Here is a 27,058-nt window from a genome sequence, read left to right as displayed (position 1 = left end):
GGCAGTCACACAGGGAAGACACTTCCAAGGACTATGGTCAAGTCAGGAGACTTCCCTGCACATAAATATTCTGGAACTAAGGGCCATTTACAATCCCCTAAGTCAGGCAAAACCCCTGCTTCAAAACCAGCCGATACTGATCCAGTCAGACAACATCACGGTGGTCGCCCATGTAAACCGACAGGGCGGCACGAGAAACAGGACGGCGATGGCAGAAGCCACAAGGATTCTCCGATGGGCGGAAAATCACGTGTTAGCACTGTCAGCAGTGTTCATTCCGGGAGTGGACAACTGGGAAGCAGACTTCCTCAGCAGGCACGACCTCCACCCGGGAGAGTGGGGACTTCATCCAGAAGTCTTCCAACTGATTGTAAACCGTTGGGAAAGGCCACAGGTGGACATGATGGCGTCCCGCCTAAACAAAAAGCTAGAAAAGTATTGGGCCAGGTCAAGAGACCCGCAGGCGATAGCTGTGGACGCTCGACACCGTGGGTGTACCGGTCGGTTTATGTGTTCCCTCCTCTTCCTCTCATACCAAAGGTACTGAGGATAATACGGAGAAGAGGAGTAAGAACTATACTCATTGTTCCGGATTGGCCAAGAAGAGCTTGGTACCCGGAACTTCAAGAAATGATCTCAGAGGACCCATGGCCTCTACCGCTCAGATAAGACCTGCTGCAGCAGGGGCCCTGTCTGTTCCAAGACTTACCGCGGCTGCGTTTGACGGCATGGCGGTTGAACGCCGGATCCTGAAAGAAAAGGGCATTCCGGAGGAAGTCATTCCTACGCTGATTAAAGCTAGGAAAGAAGTAACCGCAAGCCATTATCACCGCATATGGCGAAAATATGTTGCGTGGTGTGAGGCCAGGAAGGCCCCAATGGAGGAATTTCAACTGGGCCGTTTCCTGCACTTCCTACAGTCAGGGGTGACTATGGGCCTTAAATTGGGTTCCATTAAGGTCCAGATTTCGGCTCTATCGATTTTCTTCCAGAGAGAACTGGCTTCACTACCTGAAGTTCAAACTTTTGTTAAGGGAGTGCTGCATATTCAGCCCCCTTTTGTGCCTCCAGTGGCACCTTGGGATCTCAACGTGGTGTTGGATTTCCTAAAGTCACATTGGTTTGAGCCACTGAAAACCGTGGATTTGAAATTTCTCACGTGGAAAGTGGTCATGTTGTTGGCCTTGGCTTCGGCCAGGCGTGTATCAGAATTGGCGGCTTTGTTATGTAAAAGCCCTTATCTGATTTTCCATATGGATAGGGCAGAATTGAGGACTCGTCCCCAGTTTCTCCCTAAAGTGGTATCAGCTTTTCATCTGAACCAACCTATCGTGGTGCCTGCGGCTACAAAAGACTTGGAGGCTTCCAAGTTGTTGGACGTAGTCAGTGCCCTGAAAATCTATGTTTCCAGGACAGCTGGAGTCAGAAAGACTGACTCGCTCTTTATCCTGTATGCGCCCAATAAGTTGGGTGCACCTGCTTCAAAGCAGACTATTGCTTGCTGGATCTGTAGTACGATTCAGCTTGCACATTCTGCGGCTGGACTGCCGCATCCTAAATCAGTGAAAGCCCATTCCACGAGGAAGGTGGGCTCTTCTTGGGCGGCTGCCCGAGGGGTCTCGGCTCTTCAACTTTGCCGAGCAGCTACTTTGTCGGGGTCAAACACGTTTGCTAAATTCTACAAGTTTGACACCCTGGCTGAGGAGGACCTAGAGTTTGCTCATTCGGTGCTGCAGAGTCATCCGCACTCTCCCGCCCGTTTGGGAGCTTTGGTATAATCCCCATGGTCCTTACGGAGTCCCAGCATCCACTTAGGACGTCAGAGAAAATAAGAATTTACTCACCGGTAATTCTATTTCTCGTAGTCCGTAGTGGATGCTGGGCGCCCATCCCAAGAGCGGATTGTCTGCAATACTTGTACATAGTTATTGCTTAACTAAAGGGGTATTGTTGAGCCATCTGTTGAGAGGCTCAGTTGTTATCATACTGTTAACTGGGTATTGTATCACGAGTTATACGGTGTGATTGGTGTGGCTGGTATGAGTCTTACCCGGGATTCAAAATCCTTCCTTATTGTGTCAGCTCTTCCGGGCACAGTATCCTAACTGAAGTCTGGAGGAGGGTCATAGTGGGAGGAGCCAGTGCACACCAGTTAGACCTAAAGCTTTCTTTATAGTTGTGCCCAGTCTCCTGCGGAGCCACTATTCCCCATGGTCCTTACGGAGTCCCAGCATCCACTACGGACTACGAGAAATAGAATTACCGGTGAGTAAATTCTTATTTCTCTATCGTCCTAGTGGATGCTGGGGTTCCTGAAAGGACCATGGGGAATAGCGGCTCCGCAGGAGACAGGGCACAAAAAGTAAAGCTTTATGATCAGGTGGTGTGTACTGGCTCCTCCCCCTATGACCCTCCTCCAAGCCTCAGTTAGGTTTTTGTGCCCGTCCGAGAAGGGTGCAAGTCTAGGTGGCTCTCCTAAAGAGCTGCTTAGAAAAGTTTAGCTTAGGTTTTTTATTTTACAGTGAGTCCTGCTGGCAACAGGATCACTGCAACGAGGGACTTAGGGGAGAAGAAGTGAACTCACCTGCGTGCAGGATGGATTGGCTTCTTTGGCTACTGGACATTAGCTCCAGAGGGACGATCACAGGTACAGCCTGGATGGTCACCGGAGCCTCGCCGCCGGCCCCCTTGCAGATGCTGAAAAGAGAAGAAGGTCCAGAATCGGCGGCAGAAGACTCCTCAGTCTTCTTAAGGTAGCGCACAGCACTGCAGCTGTGCGCCATTGCTCTCAGCACACTTCACACGGCAGTCACTGAGGGTGCAGGGCGCTGGGGGGGGGCGCCCTGGGAAGCAATGTAAACCTATTTTTTGGCAAAAAATACCTCACATATAGCCTCCGGGGGCTATATGGAGATATTTAACCCCTGCCAGAATCCGTTAAAGAGCGGGAGACGAGCCCGCCGAAAAAGGGGCGGGGCCTATCTCCTCAGCACACAGCGCCATTTTCCTCACACAGCTCCGCTGGTCAGGAAGGCTCCCAGGCTCTCCCCTGCACTGCACTACAGAAACAGGGTAAAACAAGAGAGGGGGGGCAAAATTGTGGCAAAATTATATATATTAAAGCAGCTATATAGGGAGCACTTATTATAAGGCTATCCCTGTCATATATAGCGCTTTTGGTGTGTGCTGGCAAACTCTCCCTCTGTCTCCCCAAAGGGCTAGTGGGGTCCTGTCTTCTTTAAGAGCATTCCCTGTGTGTCTGTTGTGTGTCGGTACGTGTGTGTCGACATGTATGAGGACGATATTGGTGTGGAGGCGGAGCAATTGCCAAATATGGGGATGTCACCCCCTAGGGAGTCGACACCAGAATGGATGGCTTTATTTATGGAATTACGGGATAGTGTCAACACGCTAAAGCAGTCGTTTGACGACATGAGACGGCCGGACAATCAATCAGCACCTGTCCAGGCGCCTCAAACACCGTCAGGGGCTGTAAAACGCCCGTTACCTCAGTCGGTCGACACGGACCCAGACTCAGGCACTGATTCCAGTGGCGACGGTGACGAATCAACCGTATTTTCCAGTAGGGCCACACGTTATATGATTTTGGCAATGAAGGAGGCGTTACATATTGCTGATACTACAGGTACCACAAAACAGGGTAATATGTGGGGTGTGAAAAAACTACCTATAGTTTTTCCTGAATCAGATGAATTAAATGAGGTGTGTGATGAAGCGTGGGTTGCCCCCGATAAAAAACTGCTAATTTCAAAGAAGTTATTGGCTTTATACCCTTTCCCGCCAGAGGTTAGGGCGCGCTGGGAAACACCTCCTAGGGTGGACAAGGCGCTCACACGCTTATCAAAACAAGTGGCGTTACCCTCTCCTGAGACGGCCGCACTTAAAGATCCAGCAGATAGGAGGATGGAAAATATCCAAAAAAGTATATACACACATACAGGTGTTATACTACGACCAGCTATAGCGACAGCCTGGATGTGCAGTGCTGGGGTAGCTTGGTCAGAGTCCCTGATTGAAAATATTGATACCCTGGATAGGGACAATGTTTTACTGTCTTTAGAGCAAATAAAGGATGCGTTTCTTTATATGCGTGATGCACAGAGGGATATTTGCACACTGGCATCACGGGTAAGGGCTATGTCCATTTCGGCCAGAAGAAGTTTATGGACGCGACAGTGGTCAGGTGATGCGGACTCAAAACGGCATATGGAAGTTTTGCCGTATAAAGGGGAGGAGTTATTTGGTGTTGGTCTATCGGATTTGGTGGCCACGGCTACAGCCGGGAAATCCACCTTTTTACCTCAAGTCACTCCCCAACAGAAAAAGACACCGACTTTTCAGCCGCAGCCCTTTCGTTCCTTTAAAAACAAGAGAGCAAAGGGATATTCATATCTGCCACGAGGCAGAGGAAAGGGGAAGAGACTGCAACAGGCAGCTCCTTCCCAGGAACAGAAGCCCTCCCCCGCTTCTACAAAAGCCTCAGCATGACGCTGGGGCTTCTCAAGCGGACTCGGGGGCGGTGGGGGGTCGTCTCAAGAATTTCAGCGCGCAGTGGGCTCACTCGCAGGTGGATCCCTGGATCCTGCAGATAATATCTCAGGGTTACAGGTTGGAACTAGAGACGTCTCCACCTCGCCGTTTCCTGAAGTCTGCTTTACCAACGTCCCCCTCCGACAGGGTGACGGTCTTGGAAGCCATTCACAAGCTGTACTCTCAGCAGGTGATAGTCAAGGTACCCCTTTTACAACAAGGAAAGGGGTATTATTCCACTCTATTTGTGGTACCGAAGCCGGATGGCTCGGTAAGACCTATTCTAAATCTGAAATCCTTGAACCTGTACATAAAAAAGTTCAAGTTCAAGATGGAGTCACTCAGAGCGGTGATAGCTAACCTGGAAGAAGGGGACTTTATGGTATCCTTGGACATCAAGGATGCGTATCTCCACGTTCCAATTTACCCCTCACACCAGGGGTACCTCAGGTTCGTCGTACAGAACTGTCACTATCAGTTTCAGACGCTGCCGTTTGGATTGTCCACGGCACCTCAGGTCTTTACCAAGGTAATGGCCGAGATGATGATTCTTCTTCGAAGAAAAGGCGTATTAATTATCCCATACTTGGACGATCTCCTAATAAGGGCAAGGTCCAGAGAACAGCTAGAGATGGGACTAGCACTGTCTCAAGAAGTGCTAAAGCAGCACGGGTGGATTCTGAATATTCCAAAATCCCAGTTAATTCCGACAACACGTCTGCTGTTCTTAGGGATGATTCTGGACACGGTTCAGAAAAAGGTTTTTCTCCCGGAGGAAAAAGCCAAGGAGTTATCCGAACTTGTCAGGAACCTCCTAAAACCAGGAAAGGTGTCTGTACATCAATGCACAAGAGTGCTGGGAAAAATGGTGGCTTCTTACGAAGCAATTCCATTCGGCAGATTCCACGCAAGAGTTTTACAGAGGGATCTGCTGGACAAATGGTCAGGGTCGCATCTTCAGATGCACCAGCGGATAACCCTGTCTCCAAGGACAAGGGTATCTCTTCTGTGGTGGTTGCAGAGTGCTCATCTATTGGAGGGCCGCAGATTCGGCATACAGGATTGGATCCTGGTGACCACGGACGCCAGCCGGAGAGGCTGGGGAGCAGTCACACAAGGAAGAAACTTCCAGGGCGTGTGGTCGAGCCTGGAAACGTCTCTTCACATAAACATTCTGGAACTAAGAGCAATCTACAATGCTCTAAGCCAGGCAGAACCTCTGCTTCAAGGAAAACCGGTGTTGATCCAGTCGGACAACATCACGGCAGTCGCCCATGTAAACAGACAGGGCGGCACAAGAAGCAGGAGTGCAATGGCAGAAGCTGCAAGGATTCTTCGCTGGGCGGAGAATCATGTGATAGCACTGTCAGCAGTGTTCATCCCGGGAGTGGACAACTGGGAAGCAGACTTCCTCAGCAGACACGACCTTCACCCGGGAGAGTGGGGACTTCATCCAGAAGTTTTCCACATGCTTGTAACCCGTTGGGAAAGACCAATGGTGGACATGATGGCGTCTCGCCTCAACAAAAAACTGGACAGGTATTGCGCCAGGTCAAGAGATCCGCAGGCAATAGCTGTGGACGCGCTGGTAACGCCTTGGGTGTACCAGTCGGTGTAGGTGTTTCCTCCTCTGCCTCTCATACCAAAAGTATTGAGAATTATACGGCAAAGAGGCGTAAGAACGATACTAGTGGCTCCGGATTGGCCAAGAAGGACTTGGTACCCGGAACTTCAAGAGATGATCACGGAGGATCCGTGGCCTCTACCTCTGAGAAGGGACCTGCTTCAGCAGGGTCCCTGTCTGTTTCAAGACTTACCGCGGCTGCGTTTGACGGCATGGCGGTTGAACGCCGGATCCTAAAGGGAAAAGGCATTCCGGAAGAAGTCATTCCTACCTTGATTAAAGCAAGGAAGGAAGTAACCGCGCAACATTATCACCGCATTTGGCGAAAATATGTTGCGTGGTGCGAGGATCGGAGTGCTCCGACGGAGGAATTTCAACTGGGTCGATTCCTACATTTCCTGCAATCAGGATTGTCTATGGGTCTCAAATTGGGATCTATTAAGGTTCAAATTTCGGCCCTGTCGATTTTCTTCCAGAAAGAATTGGCTTCAGTTCCTGAAGTCCAGACCTTTGTTAAGGGAGTACTGCATATACAGCCCCCTGTGGTGCCTCCAGTGGCACCGTGGGATCTCAATGTTGTTTTGGACTTTCTCAAATCTCATTGGTTTGAACCACTAAAAAATGTGGATTTGAAATATCTCACATGGAAAGTGACCATGCTACTAGCCCTGGCTTCGGCCAGGAGAGTGTCAGAACTGGCAGCTTTATCTTACAAAAGCCCATATCTGATTTTCCATTCGGACAGGGCAGAACTGCGGACTCGTCCGCATTTTCTCCCTAAGGTGGTGTCAGCATTTCATCTGAACCAGCCTATTGTAGTGCCTGCGGCTACAAGCGACTTGGAGGACTCCAAGTTGTTGGACGTTGTCAGAGCTTTAAAAATATAAATTTCAAGGACAGCTGGAGTCAGGAAATCTGACTCACTGTTTATACTATATGCTCCCAACAAGTTGGGCGCTCCTGCGTCTAAGCAGACTATTGCGCGCTGGATTTGTAGTACGATTCAGCTTGCACATTCTGTGGCAGGCCTGCCACAGCCAAAATCGGTAAATGCCCACTCCACAAGGAAGGTGGGTTCTTCTTGGGCGGCTGCCCGAGGGGTCTCGGCATTACAACTCTGCCGAGCGGCTACGTGGTCGGGGGAGAACACGTTTGTAAAATTCTACAAATTTGATACCCTGGCTAAGGAGGACCTGGAGTTCTCTCATTCGGTGCTGCAGAGTCATCCGCACTCTCCCGCCCGTTTGGGAGCTTTGGTATAATCCCCATGGTCCTTTCAGGAACCCCAGCATCCACTAGGACGATAAGAATTTACTTACCGATAATTCTATTTCTCGGAGTCCGTAGTGGATGCTGGGCGCCCATCCCAAGTGCGGATTATCTGCAATAATTGTACATAGTTATTGTTACCTAAATCGGGTTATTGTTGTAGGGAACCATCTTTCAGAGGCTCCTCTGTTATCATACTGTTAACTGGGTTTAGATCACAGGTTGTACGGTGTGATTGGTGTGGCTGGTATGAGTCTTACCCGGGATTCATAAATCCTTCCTTATTGTGTACGCTCGTCCGGGCACAGTATCCTAACTGAGGCTTGGAGGAGGGTCATAGGGGGAGGAGCCAGTACACACCACCTGATCATAAAGCTTTACTTTTTGTGCCCTGTCTCCTGCGGAGCCGCTATTCCCCATGGTCCTTTCAGGAACCCCAGCATCCACTACGGACTCCGAGAAATAGAATTATCGGTAAGTAAATTCTTATTTTTTTGCTTACTTAGGTTAAATCCTCTTCTCGGAATCCATTGCAAGACACTGCTTCTGCCGTAATTATGCTCTTGTGCGTTTCTGATGTTAAAGTGTTTAAGGATTTTTCACGGTTTATATGATATACATGTTATGTTGCAGGTATTTGGTAAGTCTAACTTCAGTATTTCACTTACAGGAACAGATGCAACTCTGTTTTTAGATGTTGCTTTTTAATGCTCCAAATTTCCAACTGTAGATTCTGATGACGGGCTCCCCAACCTGCGGCTATGAGAGAGCTAGTCGTCTTCTACTACAGGCACTGGGCACTGGTTCTCATGGATTCTTGGCAGCTTACAAGGTTCTACAGAATTTCCCAGGACCATTTCCATGGATGAATGTATTGGAGGAACTGTGCATGAAAGTGCCAATCGTAGATGGATTCACCAGAGAACTAATTTTGTGAGTTAAATATGCCTCTAGGTTCCATTTGTGTTTGCAGTTTTCTGATGAGCAGTAGACTGATTTGGGATAAACATACCATTATTGTGGTTAAGGGTCCATTCTAGACATATAGGAGCATATTCGGCTATCTGAAAAAACTGAACTAAGTTGACATCAGTGTATTCAGTTGCGGCCTCGCCAATCCACGGGTTTTTCGCCCATGCCGGGTTTTTCCACCAGTCGAAAAAACGGCATGGGAATTGAATAGGTCCAGTGTCGGACTGGGGCATGAAGGGCCCACCAGGGAAATGCAATCACAGGGGCCCACTGAGGGGCGATGCCATATGCTGGAAGGGGTGTGGCCACGTGACCAGAGAGGAGTGGCCAACCATTATAGGCACCACCTAGCATAGTATATAAAGAAAAAGAGCTCTACCTCGCTGCCCACTTCAAGCTGTTTATGTGCCTGGGTTACACTGGGAGAGAGCAGTATTGTATGTGCCTGGGTTACACTGGGAGAGAACAGTAGTATATGTGCCTGGGTTACACTGGGAGAGAACAGTAGTATATGTGCCTGGGTTACACCGGGAGAAAGCAGCAGTATATGTGCCTGGGTTACACTGGGAAAGAACAGTAGTATATGTGCCTGGGTTACACTGGGAGAGAACAGTAGTATATGCGCCTGGGTTACACCGGGAGAAAGCAGTAGTATATGTGCCTGGGTTACACTGGGAAAGAACAGTAGTATATGTGCCTGGGTTACACTGGGAGAGAACAGTAGTATATGCACCTGGGTTACACCGGGAGAAAGCAGTAGTGATATGTGCCTGGGCTACACCGGGAGAGAACAGTAGTATAAGGGGCTTGACAGTGTTAGTAGCAAAATGGTAAGGTTAGATAAGCAATATTGTACTGTAATGAATCATATACATAGAAGACTGTCTGCCTGTGTCTGGAGAGTGTTGCTGACAAATAAGAAGTCACATTTATTATATAAAATATACAGATGCAAATATGACATTAAAGTACTAATTTAAAAAAGTATGGGAATCTGCTTTTGTGACCTTGGCAGAAATGGGAATAGGTCACAACAATCACACTATTAACAGCAGTAGGCTCAGCAGGAGGGTAAAGACTTACCAATCAGAAGCAGCTGTAAATAGCCATCAAGGGGTATTTTGCACCAGTAATCCAGAACCCACAAGCAATACCCCTCCTCACTGGCAGCTACTGCATTTTAACAAGTGGGATGAATAAAGTTCTCAAATACCACATGCAACAATTCTAAAACTCCCAAAATGACAATAGCAAACACAAAGCCGCCGCCCTCTGGGAGTGTATCTTAGCATAGCAGAATTGCTAACAAAAGCAATTTCCTTGCAGTTTCTGAGTAGCTCCAGACCTACTCCTAGATTGCGATCACCTCAGTCCGTTTAGTTCCTGGTTTGACGTCACAAACACGCCCAGCGTCCGGCCAGCCACTCCTCCTGTTTCTCCAGCCACTCCTGCGTTTTTACCTGGCACGCCTGCGTTTTTTAGCACACTCTTTGAAAACGGCCAGTTTCCGCCGAGAAACACCCACTTCCTGTCAATCAGCAGAGCGATTGAAAAGCTTTGTTCGCCTGTGAGTAAAATAGCATAGTTTTGTGTAAATTTGCTTAGCGCGTGCGCCCTGCTGTGCATACGCATGCGCAGAACTGCAGGATTTTAGCCTATTAGCAATTCTGCTAAAATTAGCAGCGAGCGAACAATTCTGAATGAGGGCCAATGTGCATTAGCCATGAAGATACACATACTGAGACAATCGCAAAGACCTAAAAAAGGGACAATACAAACTGTAAAACGGAAGCAAAAGCTTTAATCCACAATAAAAAGATCTATCTGTTCAAATTAATGAAATAATCGTAACACAGAATTTGACGGAATATAAGAATTACTTGGCCCATCTACAGTAGTCTGTCCGTTTTTTGGGCCTAATTCAGACCTGATCGCAGCAGCAAATTTGTTAGCAAATGGGCAAAACCAAGGGCCTAATTCCAATCTGATTGCTGGGCTATGTTTTTTGCTGCCCAGCGATCAGATAGTCGCCGCCTACAGGGGGAGGGCAAAAATCAGTTTGTGCAGACTTACTCATCCACTTCGATTGAATCCTGATCGGGGCCAGAGCTGACGTCGGACACCCTCCCTCTAAACGCCTGGATCTGCCTGCGTTTTTCCGGACACTCCCGGAAAAACGGTCCGTTGCCACCCACAAACAGCCTCTTCCTGTCAATCTCCTTGTGTATGCCCATGCGAATGGATCCTTCGCACCATCCCATTGCAGGGTGCCAATCCCCGTAGCAGCCGTCCGTTGCGCCTGCGCAGTGTGGCTCAGATGCATGCGCAGTTCGGATCTAATCTTCCGTTGTGCGAAAACGCACAGCAACGATCAGATCTGAATTACCCCCATGTGCATTGCAAGGGGGGCAGATATAACATGTGCAGAGAGAGTTAGATTTGGGTGGGGTGTGTTCAATCTAGGGTGGCCAATCCTGGGCCATTTTTTCAATCCCGTGTATCGGGATTGAAAAATGGTCAATTTACATGGTCCAGAAGATGCCTGTTCGTGTAGGAATATAACCAAGATCATCATCCTGCAACAGTGGTTCAACCAGACTCGTGTTACTTCCTGCATCTCTCAGCCACACCATCATCTCCTCCGTGTCTCTCAGCCACTCCCCCATCTCCTGCTTGCATCTTTCAGCCACACCATCTTCTCCCCTCCCTGCATTATCTCTCATCCACACAATCATCTCCTGCCTGCATCTCCCTGCCACGCATCTCTCACTATCCACCTCACTTTGTGTCTCTCAGTCTCCCCCTTCACTCTCTGCCTCTCAGCTAGGGTGGCCAATACCGGGCCATTTTTTTCAATCCCAGGTATCGGGATTGAAAAATGGTCAATCCCGGGATACCCGTGATTGGCTTTCTTTCTATGTTTCTGCCCCGCCTCTCCCCGCCCGTCCCGCAGTGACTACAGGGGGAGCCAGGAGGATGCAGCAATGCAAAGCAGAAAGTATTGCAATAGGGCAGATGTAAAATGTTCACTAGTCACAATCATTAGTACATGCCAGTAATGTGTGATGAATGCTGCTAGCAAGTTGCAGAGAAGTGTGCATACTGCAATACAAGGAGACCTCTATGCACATCTGCTAATCACAGTGCAGCTCCAGGGGGCACAGAGTGTGGCTGGATCCCACATGGTTACTAGTGATCCTGTACCACCATCCCTGCAGCTCCCGGATTACACCAGGCCTGCACAGTCCCATTGCATGTCCAGGCTGCCCCAGGGAGGGTGCCCTGTGCTGGAACTAGGGGACTGGTGCGAGCTGCTCTCCTGGCTACCGTCCTGAGGGCCCTCTGATGAGCTCGATGATCTCCTCTACTGCAGCCTGGGATACTGCGCTCATTGCTGCTTCCTCACCCTCCCTGCAGGTCTCACCAGGGGCTGAAGGTGAAATGCTGCCCGAGCGCTTTCTGTTTTTGCAGAAGCAGCCAGGAGGAGGAGAGCGCGGAGCATGACGGGGCGTGTAGTTCTCCGCAGCAGACCGCAGGTGGGGGGCTCAGCGGCAGGTGACTGCGCAGAGTGACCTCAGAGTCAGAGGTCACGCTGCACGGGGGGGGGGGGGAGCCGAGAGGAGGGAGCCGGGCAGCTCAGGACGCTCAACGCTGTCCGGCATTCAAGGCCCGCCTGATCCCGCAATCCCCTGCAATTAGCCCTGCATGCTAATATGGACGAGATTGTCCCTATTGGCATGCATGCATGCATAAACGACCCAGCACCATTGATGAACGAGCGCGGGGCCGCGCATCGTTCATCGTTGGTGCATACTCACTGAAAGTTATGAACGATATCTCGTTCATTAATGAACGAGATCGTTCATATCTTTCAGTGTTTTATCGGCCAGTATGTAGGGCCCATAATTCAGAGACAATCTGACTCCAGCCCCATCTCAGCCTTCAAATCACTGAACTGCCATCTCCCACTGGCAGCAAGTCACTCAACGGAACTCATTAGTCCTATATAGTTATTCTGAGGAGGTACACACACAGCATGCAGTTTACACCCATTACATGTCTGGGAGACACGGGCAGAAAGACAAGTGCATCCACTGTCCACCTTCTTCCATCTATGCTGCTGTATGTACAGGTACTGCACTGTACCAGGCTGTTGCTTATAGGGGATCATCTGCTGCTCCCCCCAATCCTCAAAGACTCTTGCACAGATTCTGCACAAAACATAGATATAAAGCCCCAAATATATAGACCGCGTCGGCGCACACAAGAATTGTGGACAGCTCACAGTATCTGGGGCTGCCGCTGGCCGGGGCTCCCGATATTTACAGCACCGGACCACCCCATCAGCAGTGTCCCCCAAATGCTTTGTGGGGGAAGGGGGAAGCCTTGGTCAGACATAGGGATTCAATCTGTGAGAGAGAACAGTGAAGCACAAGTTCTCCAGGTAAAGAAAGTAAAAAGTGTTGCAGTTTGAAATCCATTCAAAAGGAGTGTGAAGGAAGGTCCGCTACAATTTTTGTTGACATCTGGCACATTTTGCAGGGGTACTGTTTTACTTTCTTTGGGGTGATTTCTGCTGTTTATGCCTCTTTGCTGCATGACTGTGCTGAGAACACATTGAGTGGCCTTAGGAGCAAGTTGGAGGTAAATCTTGGGGTTCTGGAAGATAATCATTGGAATCTTGTCTTGACATCAGCCTGTGTGGCTACTGCCTCATATCAATGTTGTGTTTCAGGGGCCAAAACACACATCTACTAACATTTTGAAAGTCAGTATACAAAATTGTCTGTTAGTAAATGTGTGTTACAGCCCCTGAAACATAACATTGATTTAGATTGATTTTCAATTATTTAAAGCTGCACTAAATTGGTGAAAATCAACCTTTAGTAAATATGCTGTTCTGTGTGCTTTTGGTGTTTAAGCATTGATGTCACAGCTTTGATTTCCATGCAGGTCTCCTCTGCCACTTGCATTGGTTGATATTCTCTTGTTCCCATAATATTTCTCTAACGTCCTAGAGGATGCTGGGGACTCCGTAAGGACCATGGGGATAGACGGGCTCCGCAGGAGACATGGGCACTTTAAGAAAGAATTTAGGTCTGGGTGTGCACTGGCTCCTCCCTCTATGCCCCTCCTCCAGACCTTAGTTTGATACTGTGCCCAGAGGAGATGGGTGCACTTCAGGGAGCTCTCCTGAGCTTCCTGACAGAAAGTATATTTGTTAGGTTTTTTATTTTCAGGGAGCCTGCTGGCAACAGACTCCCTGCATCGAGGGACTGAGGGAAGAGAAGCAGACCTACTTCTGTGAGTTTCAAGGCTCTGCTTCTTAGGCTACTGGACACCATTAGCTCCAGAGGGACACCTTCGCCGTCCGTCCCAGAGCCGCGCCGCCGTCCCCCTCGCAGAGCTGGAAGATAGAAGCCGGGTGAGTATGAGAAGAAAAGAAGACTTCAGAGGCGGCAGAAGACTTCATGATCTTCACTGAGGTAACGTACAGCACTGCAGCTGTGCACCATTGCTCCCATACACCTCACACACGGCAGTCACTGTAAGGGTGCAGGACGCAGGGGGGGCGCCCTTTGGCAGCATATAGACCTCTTTTGGCAAAAATAAGTATATGTACAGCTGGGCACTGTACATATATAAGAGCCCCCGCCAAATTTTAAGATTTTCAGCGGGACAGAAGCCCGCCGCCGAGGGGGCGGGGCATCTCCCTCAGCACTCACCAGCGCCATTTTTTCTCCACAGCACCGCTGAGAGGAAGCTCCCCGGACTCTCCCCTGCTTATACCACGGTAGACAGAGGGTTTTAAAGAGGGGGGGGGGGCCACAAAATTGGCGCATATTTTATATGTAAACAGCGCTATCTGGGTAAACATAATATTATTGTGTTTTTCTCCTGGGTCATACAGCGCTGGGGTGTGTGCTGGCATACTCTCTCTCTGTCTCTCCAAAGGGCCTGGTGGGGAAACTGTCTTCAGATAAGAGGTTCCCTGTGTGTGTGTGGTGTGTCGGTACGCGTGTGTCGACATGTCTGAGGTAGAAGGCTCACCTAGAGAGGAGGGGGAGCGTATGAATGTGAGGTCTCCGTCGGCGGTGCCGACACCTGACTGGGTGGATATGTGGAATGTTTTAAGTGCTAGTGTGAACTTATTGCACAAGAGATTAGACAAAGCTGAGGCTAAGGAACAGTCAGGGAGTGAACCCGTGTCTGTCCCTATGTCGCCGGGACCTTCAGGGTCTCAGAAGCGCCCACTATCCCAAAATAGCAGACACTGATACCGACACGGATTCGGACTCCAGTGTCGACTATGATGATGTAAAGTTACAGCCGAAAGTGGCTAAATGTATTCGATATATGATTATTGCAATAGAAGAAGTGTTGCATATCACAGAGGAACCCCCTGTCCCTGACACGAGGGTGCACATGTATAAGGGAAAAAAGCCTGAGGTAACTTTTCCCTCCTCACATGAGTTGAACGAATTATGTGAAAAAGCTTGGGAATCTCCAGACAAAAAACTGCAGATTCCTAAAAGGATTCTTATGGCGTATCCTTTCCCGCCAACGGACAGGGTACGGTGGGAATCATCCCCTAAGGTGGACAAAGCGTTGACACGCTTGTCAAAAAAGATAGCGCTGCCATCACAAGATACGGCTACCCTCAAGGATCCTGCAGACCGCAAGCAGGAGATTACCTTGAAATCCATTTACACACATTCTGGTACATTACTCAGACCGGCAATTGCGTCTGCCTGGGTTTGTAGCGCGGTAGCAGCATGGACAGATTCCTTATCGGCGGAAATTGAGACCCTAGATAAGGATACCATTTTATTGACCCTAGGCTAGGGGTGGGCAACAGGCGGCCCGCGGGCCGGATGCGGCCCGCGGACCGATCCTGCCTGGCCCGCTGTGCCCCACCAGAGTGCAATGACAAGAGGCCCGACAGGCCGCTTGTCATTGCACTGCTCTCAGACGCGGCGCCGCTGAGGAAATCCCGGTCACGTCACAGTGTCAGCTGACCGGGATTTCCTCTATCATGCGCTGGGCGGCGCTGGGCGTCACGGGTAGCGGCACTGGGCGGGCACTGCAGTGGGTACTCGGAGCAGAAGCGGCCAGTGGGGAGCACTGCGGAGGCCAGTGGGGAGAAGAAACGGCGGCCAGCGGGGAGAAGAAGCGGCGGCCAGTGAGGAGAAGCGGCGGCGGCAGCAGCAGCGCGGATCATCAGACAGCGGGGATCGTCTGCCACTGACAAATAGGTAAACCCCCTGTCCTGGATAAAGCTAAAGCTGCCATATAAGTTCAGGGGAGGGGAGTTAAAAACGGTTATATGGGTTTAGGGGAGGGGGAGGGTAAGGACTGCTATATAGGTTTAAGGGAGGGTGGGGAAAGGGGGGTAGGGACTGTCTGCCGTAATGTGTAAAAACGGGGGCCCTGTCTGCCGTAATGTGTAAAAACGGGGGTGCGGTCTGCCGTAATGTATAAAAACGGGGGCGCTGTCTGCCGTAATTATAAAAACGGGGGCGCTGTCTGCCGTAATGTGTAAAAACGGGGGCGCTGTCTGCCGTAATGTGTAAAAACGGGGGCGCTGTCTGCCGTAATGTGTAAAAACGGGGGCGCTGTCTGCCGTAATGTATAAAAACGGGGGCGCTGTCTGCCGTAATGTGTAAAAAGAGGATGCTGTCTGCCGTAATGTGCAAAAACGGGGGCGCTGTCTGCCGTAATGTGTAAAAACGGGGGCACTGTCTGCCGTAATGTATAAAAATGGGGACGCTGTCTGCCGTAATGTATAAAAACAGGGGCGCTGTCTGCCGTAATGTGTAAAAAGGGGATGCTGTCTGCCGTAATGTGTAAAAACGGGGGGGCGCTTGCTGCCGTAATGTGTAAAAACGGGGGTGCTGTCTGCCGTAATGTGTGAAAACGGGGACGCTGTCTGCCGTAATGTATAAAAACGGGGACGCTGTCTGCCGTAATGTATAAAAACGGGGGCGCTGTCTGCCATAATGTATAAAAACGGGGGCGCTGTCTGCCGTAATTATAAAAATGGGGGTGCTGTCTGTCGTAATCTGTAAAAAGGGGACGCTATCTGTCGTAATGTGTAAAAAGGGGGATGCTGTCTGCCGTAATGTGTAAAAAGGGATCTCTTTTTGAGTATTTTGTGTGTTGCCCTCGAATATTCGCTGGAAGTGTTAAGCGGCCCCCCAGCTGAAATAATTGCCCACCCCTGCCCTAGGCCATATAAAGGATGCTGTCTTATATATGAGGGATGCTCAAAGAGACATTAGTTTACTGGGTTCCAGAATAAACACTATGTCAATCTCTGCTAGACGAGTCCCCTGGACCCGGCAGTGGACAGGTGATGCCGACTCAAAAAGACATATGGAGGTTTGGGGAAGGTCTCTCGGACCTGGTCTCTACAGCTACGGCAGGTAAATCGAATTTTTTGCCTTATGTTCCCTCACAACCTAAGAAAGCGCCACATTATCAAATGCAGTCCTTTCGTTCAAATAAAAGCAAAAGAGTGCGTGGATCGTCCTTTCTTGCCAGAGGTAAGGGCAGAGGTAAAAAGCTGCACAGCACAGCTAGTTCCCAGGAACAGAAATCCTCCCCGGCCTCTGCAAAATCCACCGCATGACGCTGGGGAGTCCGCCCCAGTGGGGGCACGTCTTCGACTTTTCAGCCACATCTGGGTTCACTCACAGGTGGATCCCTGGGCAATAGAAATTGTTTCTCAGGGATACAAGCTGGAATTCGAAGAGGTGCCTCCTCGCCGGTTTTTCAAATCGGCTCTACTGACTTCTCCCCTGGAAAGGGAGATAGTGTTAAATGCTATTCACAAATTGTGTCTTCAACAAGTGGTGGTCGAAGTTCCCCTACGTCAGAGAGGGAAGGGATACTACTCCACCCTGTTTGTAGTTCCGAAACCGGACGGTTCGGTCAGACCCATATTGAATTTAAAATCCCTGAACTTATACTTAAAACGGTTCAAGTTCAAAATGGAATCGCTCAGAGCGGTCATCGCCAGCCTGGAAGGGGGGGATTTTATGGTATCCCTGGACATAAAGGATGCATACCTTCATGTTCCCATATATCCACCTCATCAGGCGTACCTGAGATTTGCGGTACAGGATTGTCATTACCAGTTTCAGACGTTGCCGTTAGGGAGGCCATTCCCGGGATCCCGGGATTTTGGCCCAAAAATGCCAGGATTTGAATCCCGGGATTGGAGCATCCAATCCCGGGATTCACGGGATTACACTGCGCATGTGCGGGAGGGAGTGTGTGTAAGTAATACTACTTACACTTAGGCGGGCGGCAGCCATAGACGAACGCTGAACACGGCGGCACTTCAAATGTGGCGCTGGCCGCCAGCCAATCAGAGCTGGTGGACCGGCAGCCAATCAGGGAAGCTGCCGCAACAGCCAATCAGGAGCGACTGCTGCGGCCGCTTCCCTGATTGGCTGCTGGTCCGCCAGCTCTGGTTGGCTGGCGGCCGGCGCTTCATTTGAAATGCCGCCTCGTTCAGTGTGTCCATGGCTGGCACCCACCTAATAGTAAGTGGTACTTACACCCACCCTCCCTCTCGCGCCGCTACCAACCCTCCCCGCTTCCTACTGTACACCCTCCCGCCCAGCTACCTACACCCTCCGCACCGCTACCTACACCCTCCCGCCCAGCTACCTACACCCTCCTGCACTGCTACCTACACCCTCCCTCCCTTCCCCGCCGCTACCTACACCCTCCCGCACCGCTACCTACCCTCCAGCGCTGCTCCCTACACCCTTCACTGATCCCTACTGCAATCCCGGGATTGATCGTTTTTCAATCCCGAATCCCGGGATTGAAAAAACGGCCCGGGATTGGCCTCCCTAGTTGCCGTTTGGGCTTTCCACGGCCCGAGGATTTTCACAAAGGTAATGGCAGAAATGATGGTGCTCCTGCGCAAGCAGGGTGTCACAATTATCCCGTACTTGGACGATCTCCTCATAAAAGCGAGATCACGAGAGAAGTTACTGAACAGTGTGTCACTTTCAGTGAAGGTGTTACAGCAACACGGCTGGATTCTCAATATCCCGAAGTCTCAGCTGGTTCCTACTACTCTGAGCTTCTTGGGCATGGTTCTGGACACAGACCAGAAAAAGGTTTTTCTCCCGATAGAGAAGGCTCAGGAACTCATGACTCTAGTCAAGAACCTATTGAAGCCAAAACAAGTGTCTGTGCATCATTGCACTCAAGTCCTGGGAAAAATGGTGGCAACATACGAGGCCATTCCCTTCGGCAGGTTCCATGCAAGGACTTTTCCAATGGGACCTATTGGACAAGTGGTCCGGATCACATCTACAAATTCATCAGCGGATCACCGTCCCCCAGGGCAAGGGTATCTCTCCTGTGGTGGCTGCAGAGTGCTCACCTTTTGGAAGGACGCAGGTTCGGCATTCAGGATTGGATCCTGGTGACCACGGACGCGAGCCTCCGAGGGTGGGGAGCAGTCACAAGGGGAAGAAACTTCCAAGGACTCTGGACAAGTCAAGAGACTTGTCTTCACATCAACATCCTGGAACTGAGGGCCATATACAACGCCCTACGTCAGGCGGAGAACTTACTTCGCGACCAACCAGTTCTGATCCAGTCAGACAACATCACCGCAGTGGCTCATGTAAACCGCCAAGGCGGCACTGGAGCAGGGTGGCAATGGCGGAAGCCACCAAGATTCTTCGCTGGGCGGAAAATCATGTAAGCGCACTGTCAGCTGTGTTCATTCCGGGAGTGGACAACTGGGAAGCAGACTTCCTCAGCAGACACGACCTGCATCCAGGGGAGTGGGGACTTCATCGGGAAGTCTTCACACAGATTGCAAGTCAGTGGGGACTGCCCCAGATAGACATGATGGCATCCCGTCTCAACAAAAAGCTACAGAGGTATTGCGCCAGATCAAAAGATCCTCAGGCAGTAGCAGTAGACGCCCTAGTGACACCATCGGTGTTCCAGTTGGTTTATGTGTTTCCTCCTCTTCCTCTCATACCCAAGGTATTGAGAATAATAAGAAAAAGATGAGTGAGAACAATTCTCATTGTTCCAGATTGGCCAAGAAGGACCTGGTATCCGGATCTGCTGGAAATGCTCACAGAAGATCCGTTGCCTCTTCCTCTACGACAGGACCTGTTACAACAGGGGCCATGTCTGTTCCAAGACTTACCGCGGCCTGCGTTTGACGGCATGGCGGTTGAACGCTGGATCCTAGCGGAAGAAGGAATTCCGGATGAGGTCATTCCTACTCTGATAAAGGCTAGGAAGGACGTGACAGCTAAACATTATCACCGTATATGGCGAAAATATGTTTCTTGGTGTGAGGCCAGGAATGCTCCTACGGAAGAGTTCCACCTGGGCCGTTTCCTGCACTTCCTACAGACTGGAGTGAATTTGGGCCTAAAGTTAGGATCCATTAAGGTTCAGATTTCGGCCTTATCCATTTTCTTTCAAAAAGAATTGGCTTCTCTCCCAGAAGTACAAACTTTTGTAAAGGGAGTGCTGCATATTCAGCCTCCTTTTATACCTCCGGTGGCGCCTTGGGACCTTAACGTGGTGTTGAGTTTCCTTAAGTCGCACTGGTTTGAACCACTTCAAACGGTGGAGTTAAAATATCTCACTTGGAAGGTGGTCATGTTATTAGCCTTGGCTTCCATATGGATAGGGCGGAATTGCGGACCCGTCCTCAATTCTTGCCTAAGGTGGTGTCATCTTTTCATATGAACCAACCTATTGTGGTGCCTGTGGCTACATAAGATTTGGAGGATTCTGAGTCCCTTGATGTAGTCAGGGCTTTGAAAATGTATGTGGCCAGAACAGCTAGAGTCAGGAAAACGGAAGCACTGTTTGTCCTATATGCAGCCAACAAGGTTGGCGCCCCTGCTTCGAAGTAGACTATTGCTCGCTGGATCTGTAATACCATCCAGCAGGCGCATTCTACGGCTGGATTGCCGTTACCAAAATCAGTCAAGGCCCATTCCACTAGGAAGGTGGGCTCGTCTTGGGCAGCTGGCCGAGGGGTCTCGGCACTACAACTGTGCCGAGCTGCTACTTGGTCGGGTTCAAACACCTTTGCAAAATTCTATAAGTTTGATACCCTGGCTGAGGAGGACCTAAAGTTTGCTCAATCGGTGCTGCAGAGTCATCCGCACTCTCCCGCCCGTTTGGGAGCTTTGGTATAATCCCCATGGTCCTTACGGAGTCCCCAGCATCCTCTAGGACGTTAGAGAAAATAAGATTTTAAACCTACCGGTAAATCTTTTTCTCGTAGTCCGTAGAGGATGCTGGGCGCCCGTCCCAAGTGCGGACTACTTCTGCAAGACTTGTATATAGTTTTGCTTACATAAGGGTTATGTTATAGTTCCATCAGGTTGGACTGATGCTACGTTATTTTTTCATACTGTTAACTGTTTACTTGATACACAAGTTATACGGTGTGATTGGTGTAGCTGGTATGACTCTTGCCCTTGGATTAACAAAAATCCTTTCCTCGTACTGTCCATCTCCTCTGGGCACAGTTTCTCTAACTGAGGTCTGGAGGAGGTGCATAGAGGGAGGAGCCAGTGCACACCCAGACCTAAAGTCTTTCTTAAAGTGCCCATGTTTCCTGCGGAGCCTGTCTATCCCCATGGTCCTTACGGAGTCCCCAGCATCCTCTACGGACTACGAGAAAAAGATTTACCGGTAGGTTTAAAATCTTATTTTTTCTTTGAACAATACTCTATTCATATATAGGATAATTTGTACAGTGAAAGCATGTACAGTGTGTTCGGAAAGTCACTGCACTTTTCGTAAAGCAGTGGAGAAGTGAAGCTGTGGAGAAGTTGCCCATGGCAACCAATCAGCATTGAGGTAACCATTCTAATTTGCATATTATAAAATTATACGGAGCAGCTGATTGGTTGCCAAGGGCATCTTCTCCACTGCTTCACTTCTCCACTGTTTAAACTGCTTTATGAAAAGACCTCATATTTTGTTCGGAAAGTCACTGTGCACTTATGTATATAGAGGTGTTTAGAAACAAAAATAGGATTTTAATTACCTACTGGTAAATCCTTTTCTCGTAGTCCATAAGGGATATTGGGGAATTAGTACAATGGGGTATCGACAGGGTTCAAAGGCGCTGGTGCATTTGAAATTTCTTCAACTGGGTGTGCTGGCTCCTCCCCTCTATGCCCCCTCCCACAGGCGGTTATAGGTAAAATAGTGCCCGAAGGAGAGAGGACATACTTGAGAGTAGGAACATAACAACGAGTGGTGGGAGTCACACACCAGGACACCAATAACCTAAAATGACCAGCAACGGCTGGTAACCAAACTGCAACAGCTGAACAGGTAACCATATAAGAGAGAACCTGCAGAAAAGTCAACGCACTGAGGCGGGTGCACAATATCCCTTATGGACTACGAGAAAAGGATTTACTGGTAGGTAATTAAAATCCAATGTTCTCTAGTATCCATAAGGGATACTGGGGAATTAGTACGGGCAGGAATGTGCGGAGATGTCTGCAGCACCGCCTGCCCAAACTGGGTATCCTCTTTGGCCAGGGTATCAAACCTGTAGAACTTCACAAAAGTGTTCTTCCCCGACCAGGTAGCAGCTCAGCATAGTTGCAAGGCCGAGACTTCACGGGCAGACGCCCAGGAAGACCCCACTGATCTAGTAGAGTGGGCCTTCAGAGACTGTGGAACAGGTAAGGCTGCCGACACATAGGTCTGTTGGATAGTAAGCCTAAGCCAACAAGCAATGGACTGCTTAGAAGCAGGGCAACCCTTTTTCTGCGCATCATATTGCACAAACAGGAATCCGTCATTCTGATCTGAGCCGTCCTCTTGATACAGATTTTCAAGGCTCGCACAGCATCCAATGCCTCTGGAGGAGCAGAAGTGCCAGAACTTGACGGAACTACAATAGGTTGATTCAACTGGAACGCAGAGACGACCTTTGTCAAGAACTGCTGTCTAGTCCTGAGCTCCGCTCTGTCCTCGTAAAAGACCAAGTAGGGACTTTTACACGATAGGGTCCCCAATTCTGAAACACGCTTAGCAGAAGCCAGAGCCAATAACATCACCGTCTTCCACGTGAGGTACTTGTCTTCTACCGTCGTCAGAGGTTTAAACCAGGAGGACTGTAGAAATTCTAACACTACATTCAAATCCCAGGGTGCCGGGCGCGACACAAAGGGAGGTTGTATGTGAAGTACCCCTTGCAAGAAGGTCTGAACTTCTGGCACCACTGCCAATTTCTTCTGGAAGAAAATTGAGAGAGCTGAAATCTGGACCTTAATGGAGCCCTTATCCACACCAGCCTGCAGGAAACGTAGGAAACGTCCCTAGCGGAACTCCGAAGGCGGATACATGCGTTCCTCGCACCAAGAGACATATCTTTTATAGATATAATGATAGTGTTTTGATGTGATTTCCTGGCCTGAACCATGGTAGCAATAACCTTTTTGGAAAGGCCTTTGTGAGCTAGGATGTTCTGCTCAACCTCCATGAAGTCGCCGTAAGTCCGGGTAGACGAACAGTCCTTGTTGAAGAAGATCTCTTCTCATTGGCAGAGACCAAGGGTCTTCGGTGGACATGTACAGAAGATCCGCATACCACGCCCACCAAGGCCAATCCGGAGCAATCAAATTGCTTGGACCCTTTGATTCCTGATTCGCTTTAGCACCCTTGGGAGCAATGGAATCATGGGGGAAACAGGTAGACCAGCCGTTAAGGCCCAGGCGACGTCAGTGCATCTACTACCCCCTCCTGAGGGTCCCTGGTTCGTGAGCAATACCAACGAAGCTTCTTGTTGAGTCGTGCAGCCATCATGTCTATTTTTTGGCAGCCCTACCATCGATGATCTGCTGAAACACCTGATGATGGAGCCCCCACTCTCCCGGGTGGAGATCGTGATGACTCGGGAAGTCCGCTTCCTAGTTGTCTACTCCCAGAATGAAGATCGCGGACATTGCTCTTGCATTTCTTTCTGCCCAGGGGAGTATCTATGACACTTCTCGCATGCAGGCCCTGTCCGACAGAACTTGGATCGCATGATCCTTGAGTAGAGGAGAGGCCTGAATCAGAGCAATGTAGATCGCCCAAAGTTCCAGAATGTTGATCGGAAGTAGGGCTTCGTGGGCTGACCACCTGCCCTGGATCTGAGCAGCCTGGGTGACCGTTCCCCATCCTCCCAGACTCGCATCCGTCGTGAGGAGGATCCAATCCTGAATCCCGAAACTTCAACCTTCCAGTAGGTTGGAAGACTGCAGCCACCACAGGAGAGAAATCCTGACCTGAGGTGACAGCTGTATTATCCGGTGCATCTGAAGATGTGAACCGGGCCACTTGCTCAGGAGATCCAACTGAAATGTTCTGGCATGGAACCTTCCATACTGGATCGCCTCGTATGAGGCTACCATTTTCCCCAACAATCTTATGCAAAGATGGATGGATATTCGAGTAGGCCGGAGAACCATTCTGACCATCTCCTGAAGTGTTCTCGCTTTGTCCTCTGGGAGGAACACATTCTGGGCCACAGTATCCAGCAACATCCCCAGGAAGAGGAGCCGCTGAGTTGGCTCCAGGTGGGACTTCTGTAAATTGAGGATCCACCCGTGGTGTGACAAGTTGGATAGTGCGGTCTATATGGAGCAATAAAAGCTCCCTGGATCTCGCTTTTATCAAGAGATCGTTCAGATAAGGGACAATATTGACCCCCTGGACCCGGAGTTGGAACACCATCTCCATCATCACCTTCATAAACACCCTCAGAGCTGTGGACAGGCCGAAGGGTAGCGCCTGGAACTGGTAGTGATCGTTCAGCAGGTCAGATCTCAGGTAAGCCTGGTGAGGTGGCCAAATCGGGATATGGAGAAAGACGTCCTTATATATCCAGGGAGACCATGAACTCCCGTTCTTCCAGGCCGGCAATCGCTGCTTGCAAGGATTCCATCTTGAACTTGAAAACCTTAAGGTAAGGGTTCAAGGATTTTAGACTCAAAATAGGCCTTACTGAACCGTCCAGTTATGGTACCACGAACAGGTTGGAGTAGTAACCCTTTCCCTGTTGTTGCAGTGTTACTGGAACAATGACTTGGGACTGGACCAATTTTAGGATGGCCTGTTGCAGCGTAACACGTGTATCCTCCAAAGCTGGCAAGCTTGATTTGAAAAATCGTTGGGGAGGAGCGCCGTCGAACTCCAGCTTGTAACCCTGAGAAAGGAGGTCCTGTACCCAGGTATCCTGGCAGGAACTTTCACAGATGCGGCTGAAGTGATGCAGCCGAGCTCCCACCTCGAGGTCCCTCGGGTTGGGTGGGCACTGTCATGCTGAGGCGTTAGTGGAAGCTGAACTGATGTTCTCCTAAGAACCTGCGATTGCTGGTTTTCTTCTTACCTCTGGTGCCTCTAGTTGCATTGGAGGCACCTATGGCCCTAGAGCTAAATCTGTTAGACGGAAAGGATGGGGTAGATGGCCCCGGGTAGGAACGTCAAGCCGGCGGGGCACCAGATGGGAGAAACGTGGATTTTCCCTCAGTTACTTTAGAAATCCATGTATCCAATTCCACCCTGAAGAGCCAATCCCCTGAAAAAGGGAGAGACTCTACACTGCGCTTGGACTCTGCGTCCGCTATCCACTGACACAACCACAGAGCTCTGCGCGCCTACACTGCCATAGCAGTGGTCCTAGGATTAATATTGCCTGTCTCCTTGAGAGCCGCACAGGATACGTGCAGTGTCCTGAATGTGTTAGGAACATCTGCCCTTGTAGCTAGGTCTGCAACAGCCTGCTGAAGTTGTTCAGTTTTCTGAGTATTAGCAGTGAGCTGAGACGACATATATGACATCATGGATTTTATGGCACCTAGCCAGGAAGGCTCTTAAAACCCGCCTCCCCCCGGCCCCCTCACTGAGTTGAGGACTGGCTGCACTGTTCACATGATATGGAACCAGATGTAGAGGGAGAGAATCTGGTGTGACATACACTACATAATTGGTGTTTTACCATGTTCACAGTAAACAAGACTTGTATACACATACACACAGACAAGTAATACAATAGCAAGCCTGCCCTTACTGTATGTGAGAGGGAGACAGAGAGAAGGGAACAGCACACCCCAGCTAAACAGCCCCAGTGAGGCTGCAAGCTGTTATTTCACAGTGCAACAATGGAGTATTAGTCCCTTTTAGGACACAGCTCTCACCCTTTCCTGTAACAGTTTTCCAGCGTATTCTGAGTGTCTGGAGGAGCTGTGTGTGCCTGCTGCTGCAGCTGTAAGCAGAGGAAGGTGCCAAAATGCCGCTGGTCCCGCTCTGAGGCAGCTCAGCCCCCTTTAATGGCACAAGAGCTTCAGTGATATTTATACTGGCAAAGTCTCCATATAAGTGTAAAACATCACACCAAGTGTTAATTTTCACTACTACTGCTACCAGTGTACACGGGGGCTATAGTGGGTCCCCTTCCCAGGAGGGTCCCGTATGCCGCACCAAGAACCGGGGGAACCCCCTAGCGGGGCCCCCGGTTTGTACTCACCACTGTTGTCACCTTCAGGCAATGTTAGGCGTGTGTAATGTGCTGCGATTGTGACTGCTAAGGCGCAGTGCCCAGCTGTATAACAACCTCTCAGGACAGTGGTCCTGCAGCGGGGAAGCGGCTCTGACACCTTATAGAGGCCGGTGACCGTCCCCTGACCCCCTAACTCCCACGGTGCAGGTATGCTGTTGCCCAAACAGCATACCGAAAAAAATAAAGTTTAAAAAAAAAAACAACTTAATAAAACTCTCTGAAGCAGCAGAGATGTGCATCCTCTCCTGAGGGCACTTTTTTCTAAACTGCTTGTGGGAGTGGGCATAGAGGGGAGGAGTCGGCACACCCAGTTGAAGAAATGTAAAGTGCACCAATATTCCTTATGGTTGCTAGAGAAATAAAAAGGATCCAAGCCTGTCTTGATGCTAACGGTGGTAATTTTCAACATTGTTTATAGTTATCATTCGTGTTTACATCATGTATTATATATTGAAACGTGTGTTAATAAATATACATAAGTGCACAGTGAGTTCCGAACACCCTGTATATCTCTGTGTACGTCTATACTGTTGTTGTGTGTATTAATAAACCAAGATGTTTCGAATAACCTCCCTGCCGAGTTCCTTCAAAAACCGTGTAAGTGTACCTAGAAAAATTTATGCTGGTGACACCAAATATTGATTTGGTTTAGATATATCTTCTGTTCATTCACTTTGCATTTTGTTAATTGATAAAAATAAGCTTTTAGCACATCCTATTTTCTCTATCGTCCTAGTGGATGCTGGGGTTCCTGAAAGGACCATGGGGAATAGCGGCTCCGCAGGAGACAGGGCACAAAAGTAAAGCTTTCCGATCAGGTGGTGTGCACTGGCTCCTCCCCCTATGACCCTCCTCCAAGCCAGTTAGATTTTTGTGCCCGGCCGAGAAGGGTGCAATCTAGGTGGCTCTCCTAAAGAGCTGCTTAGAAAAGTTTAGCTTAGGTTTTTTATTTTACAGTGAGTCCTGCTGGCAACAGGATCACTGCAACGAGGGACTTAGGGGAGAAGAAGTGAACTCACCTGCGTGCAGGATGGATTGGCTTCTTGGCTACTGGACATCAG

The 27,058-nt window shown here is 49.6% G+C and overlaps 1 protein-coding gene across 6 annotated transcripts in view; it reads left to right on the top strand.

Moving 5' to 3' along the window:
• FANCE (FA complementation group E) overlaps positions 1 to 27,058 on the top strand; it is a 222,615-nt gene that overhangs the window by 38,437 nt on the left and 157,120 nt on the right. For all 6 annotated transcript variants that reach the window (XM_063954876.1, XM_063954875.1, XM_063954885.1 and 3 more), the window contains exon 2: positions 8,175 to 8,377. In XM_063954876.1, coding sequence (XP_063810946.1) covers positions 8,175 to 8,377 — 203 coding nt within the window. The remainder of the gene's footprint in view (positions 1 to 8,174; positions 8,378 to 27,058) is intronic.

This window comes from Pseudophryne corroboree, chromosome 2 (assembly GCF_028390025.1).
Source record: "Pseudophryne corroboree isolate aPseCor3 chromosome 2, aPseCor3.hap2, whole genome shotgun sequence".
Classification (NCBI taxonomy): Eukaryota; Metazoa; Chordata; class Amphibia; order Anura; family Myobatrachidae; genus Pseudophryne; species Pseudophryne corroboree.
Note: the sequence above shows the minus strand (reverse complement) of the source record. Positions and strands in the feature narration are given on the sequence as shown.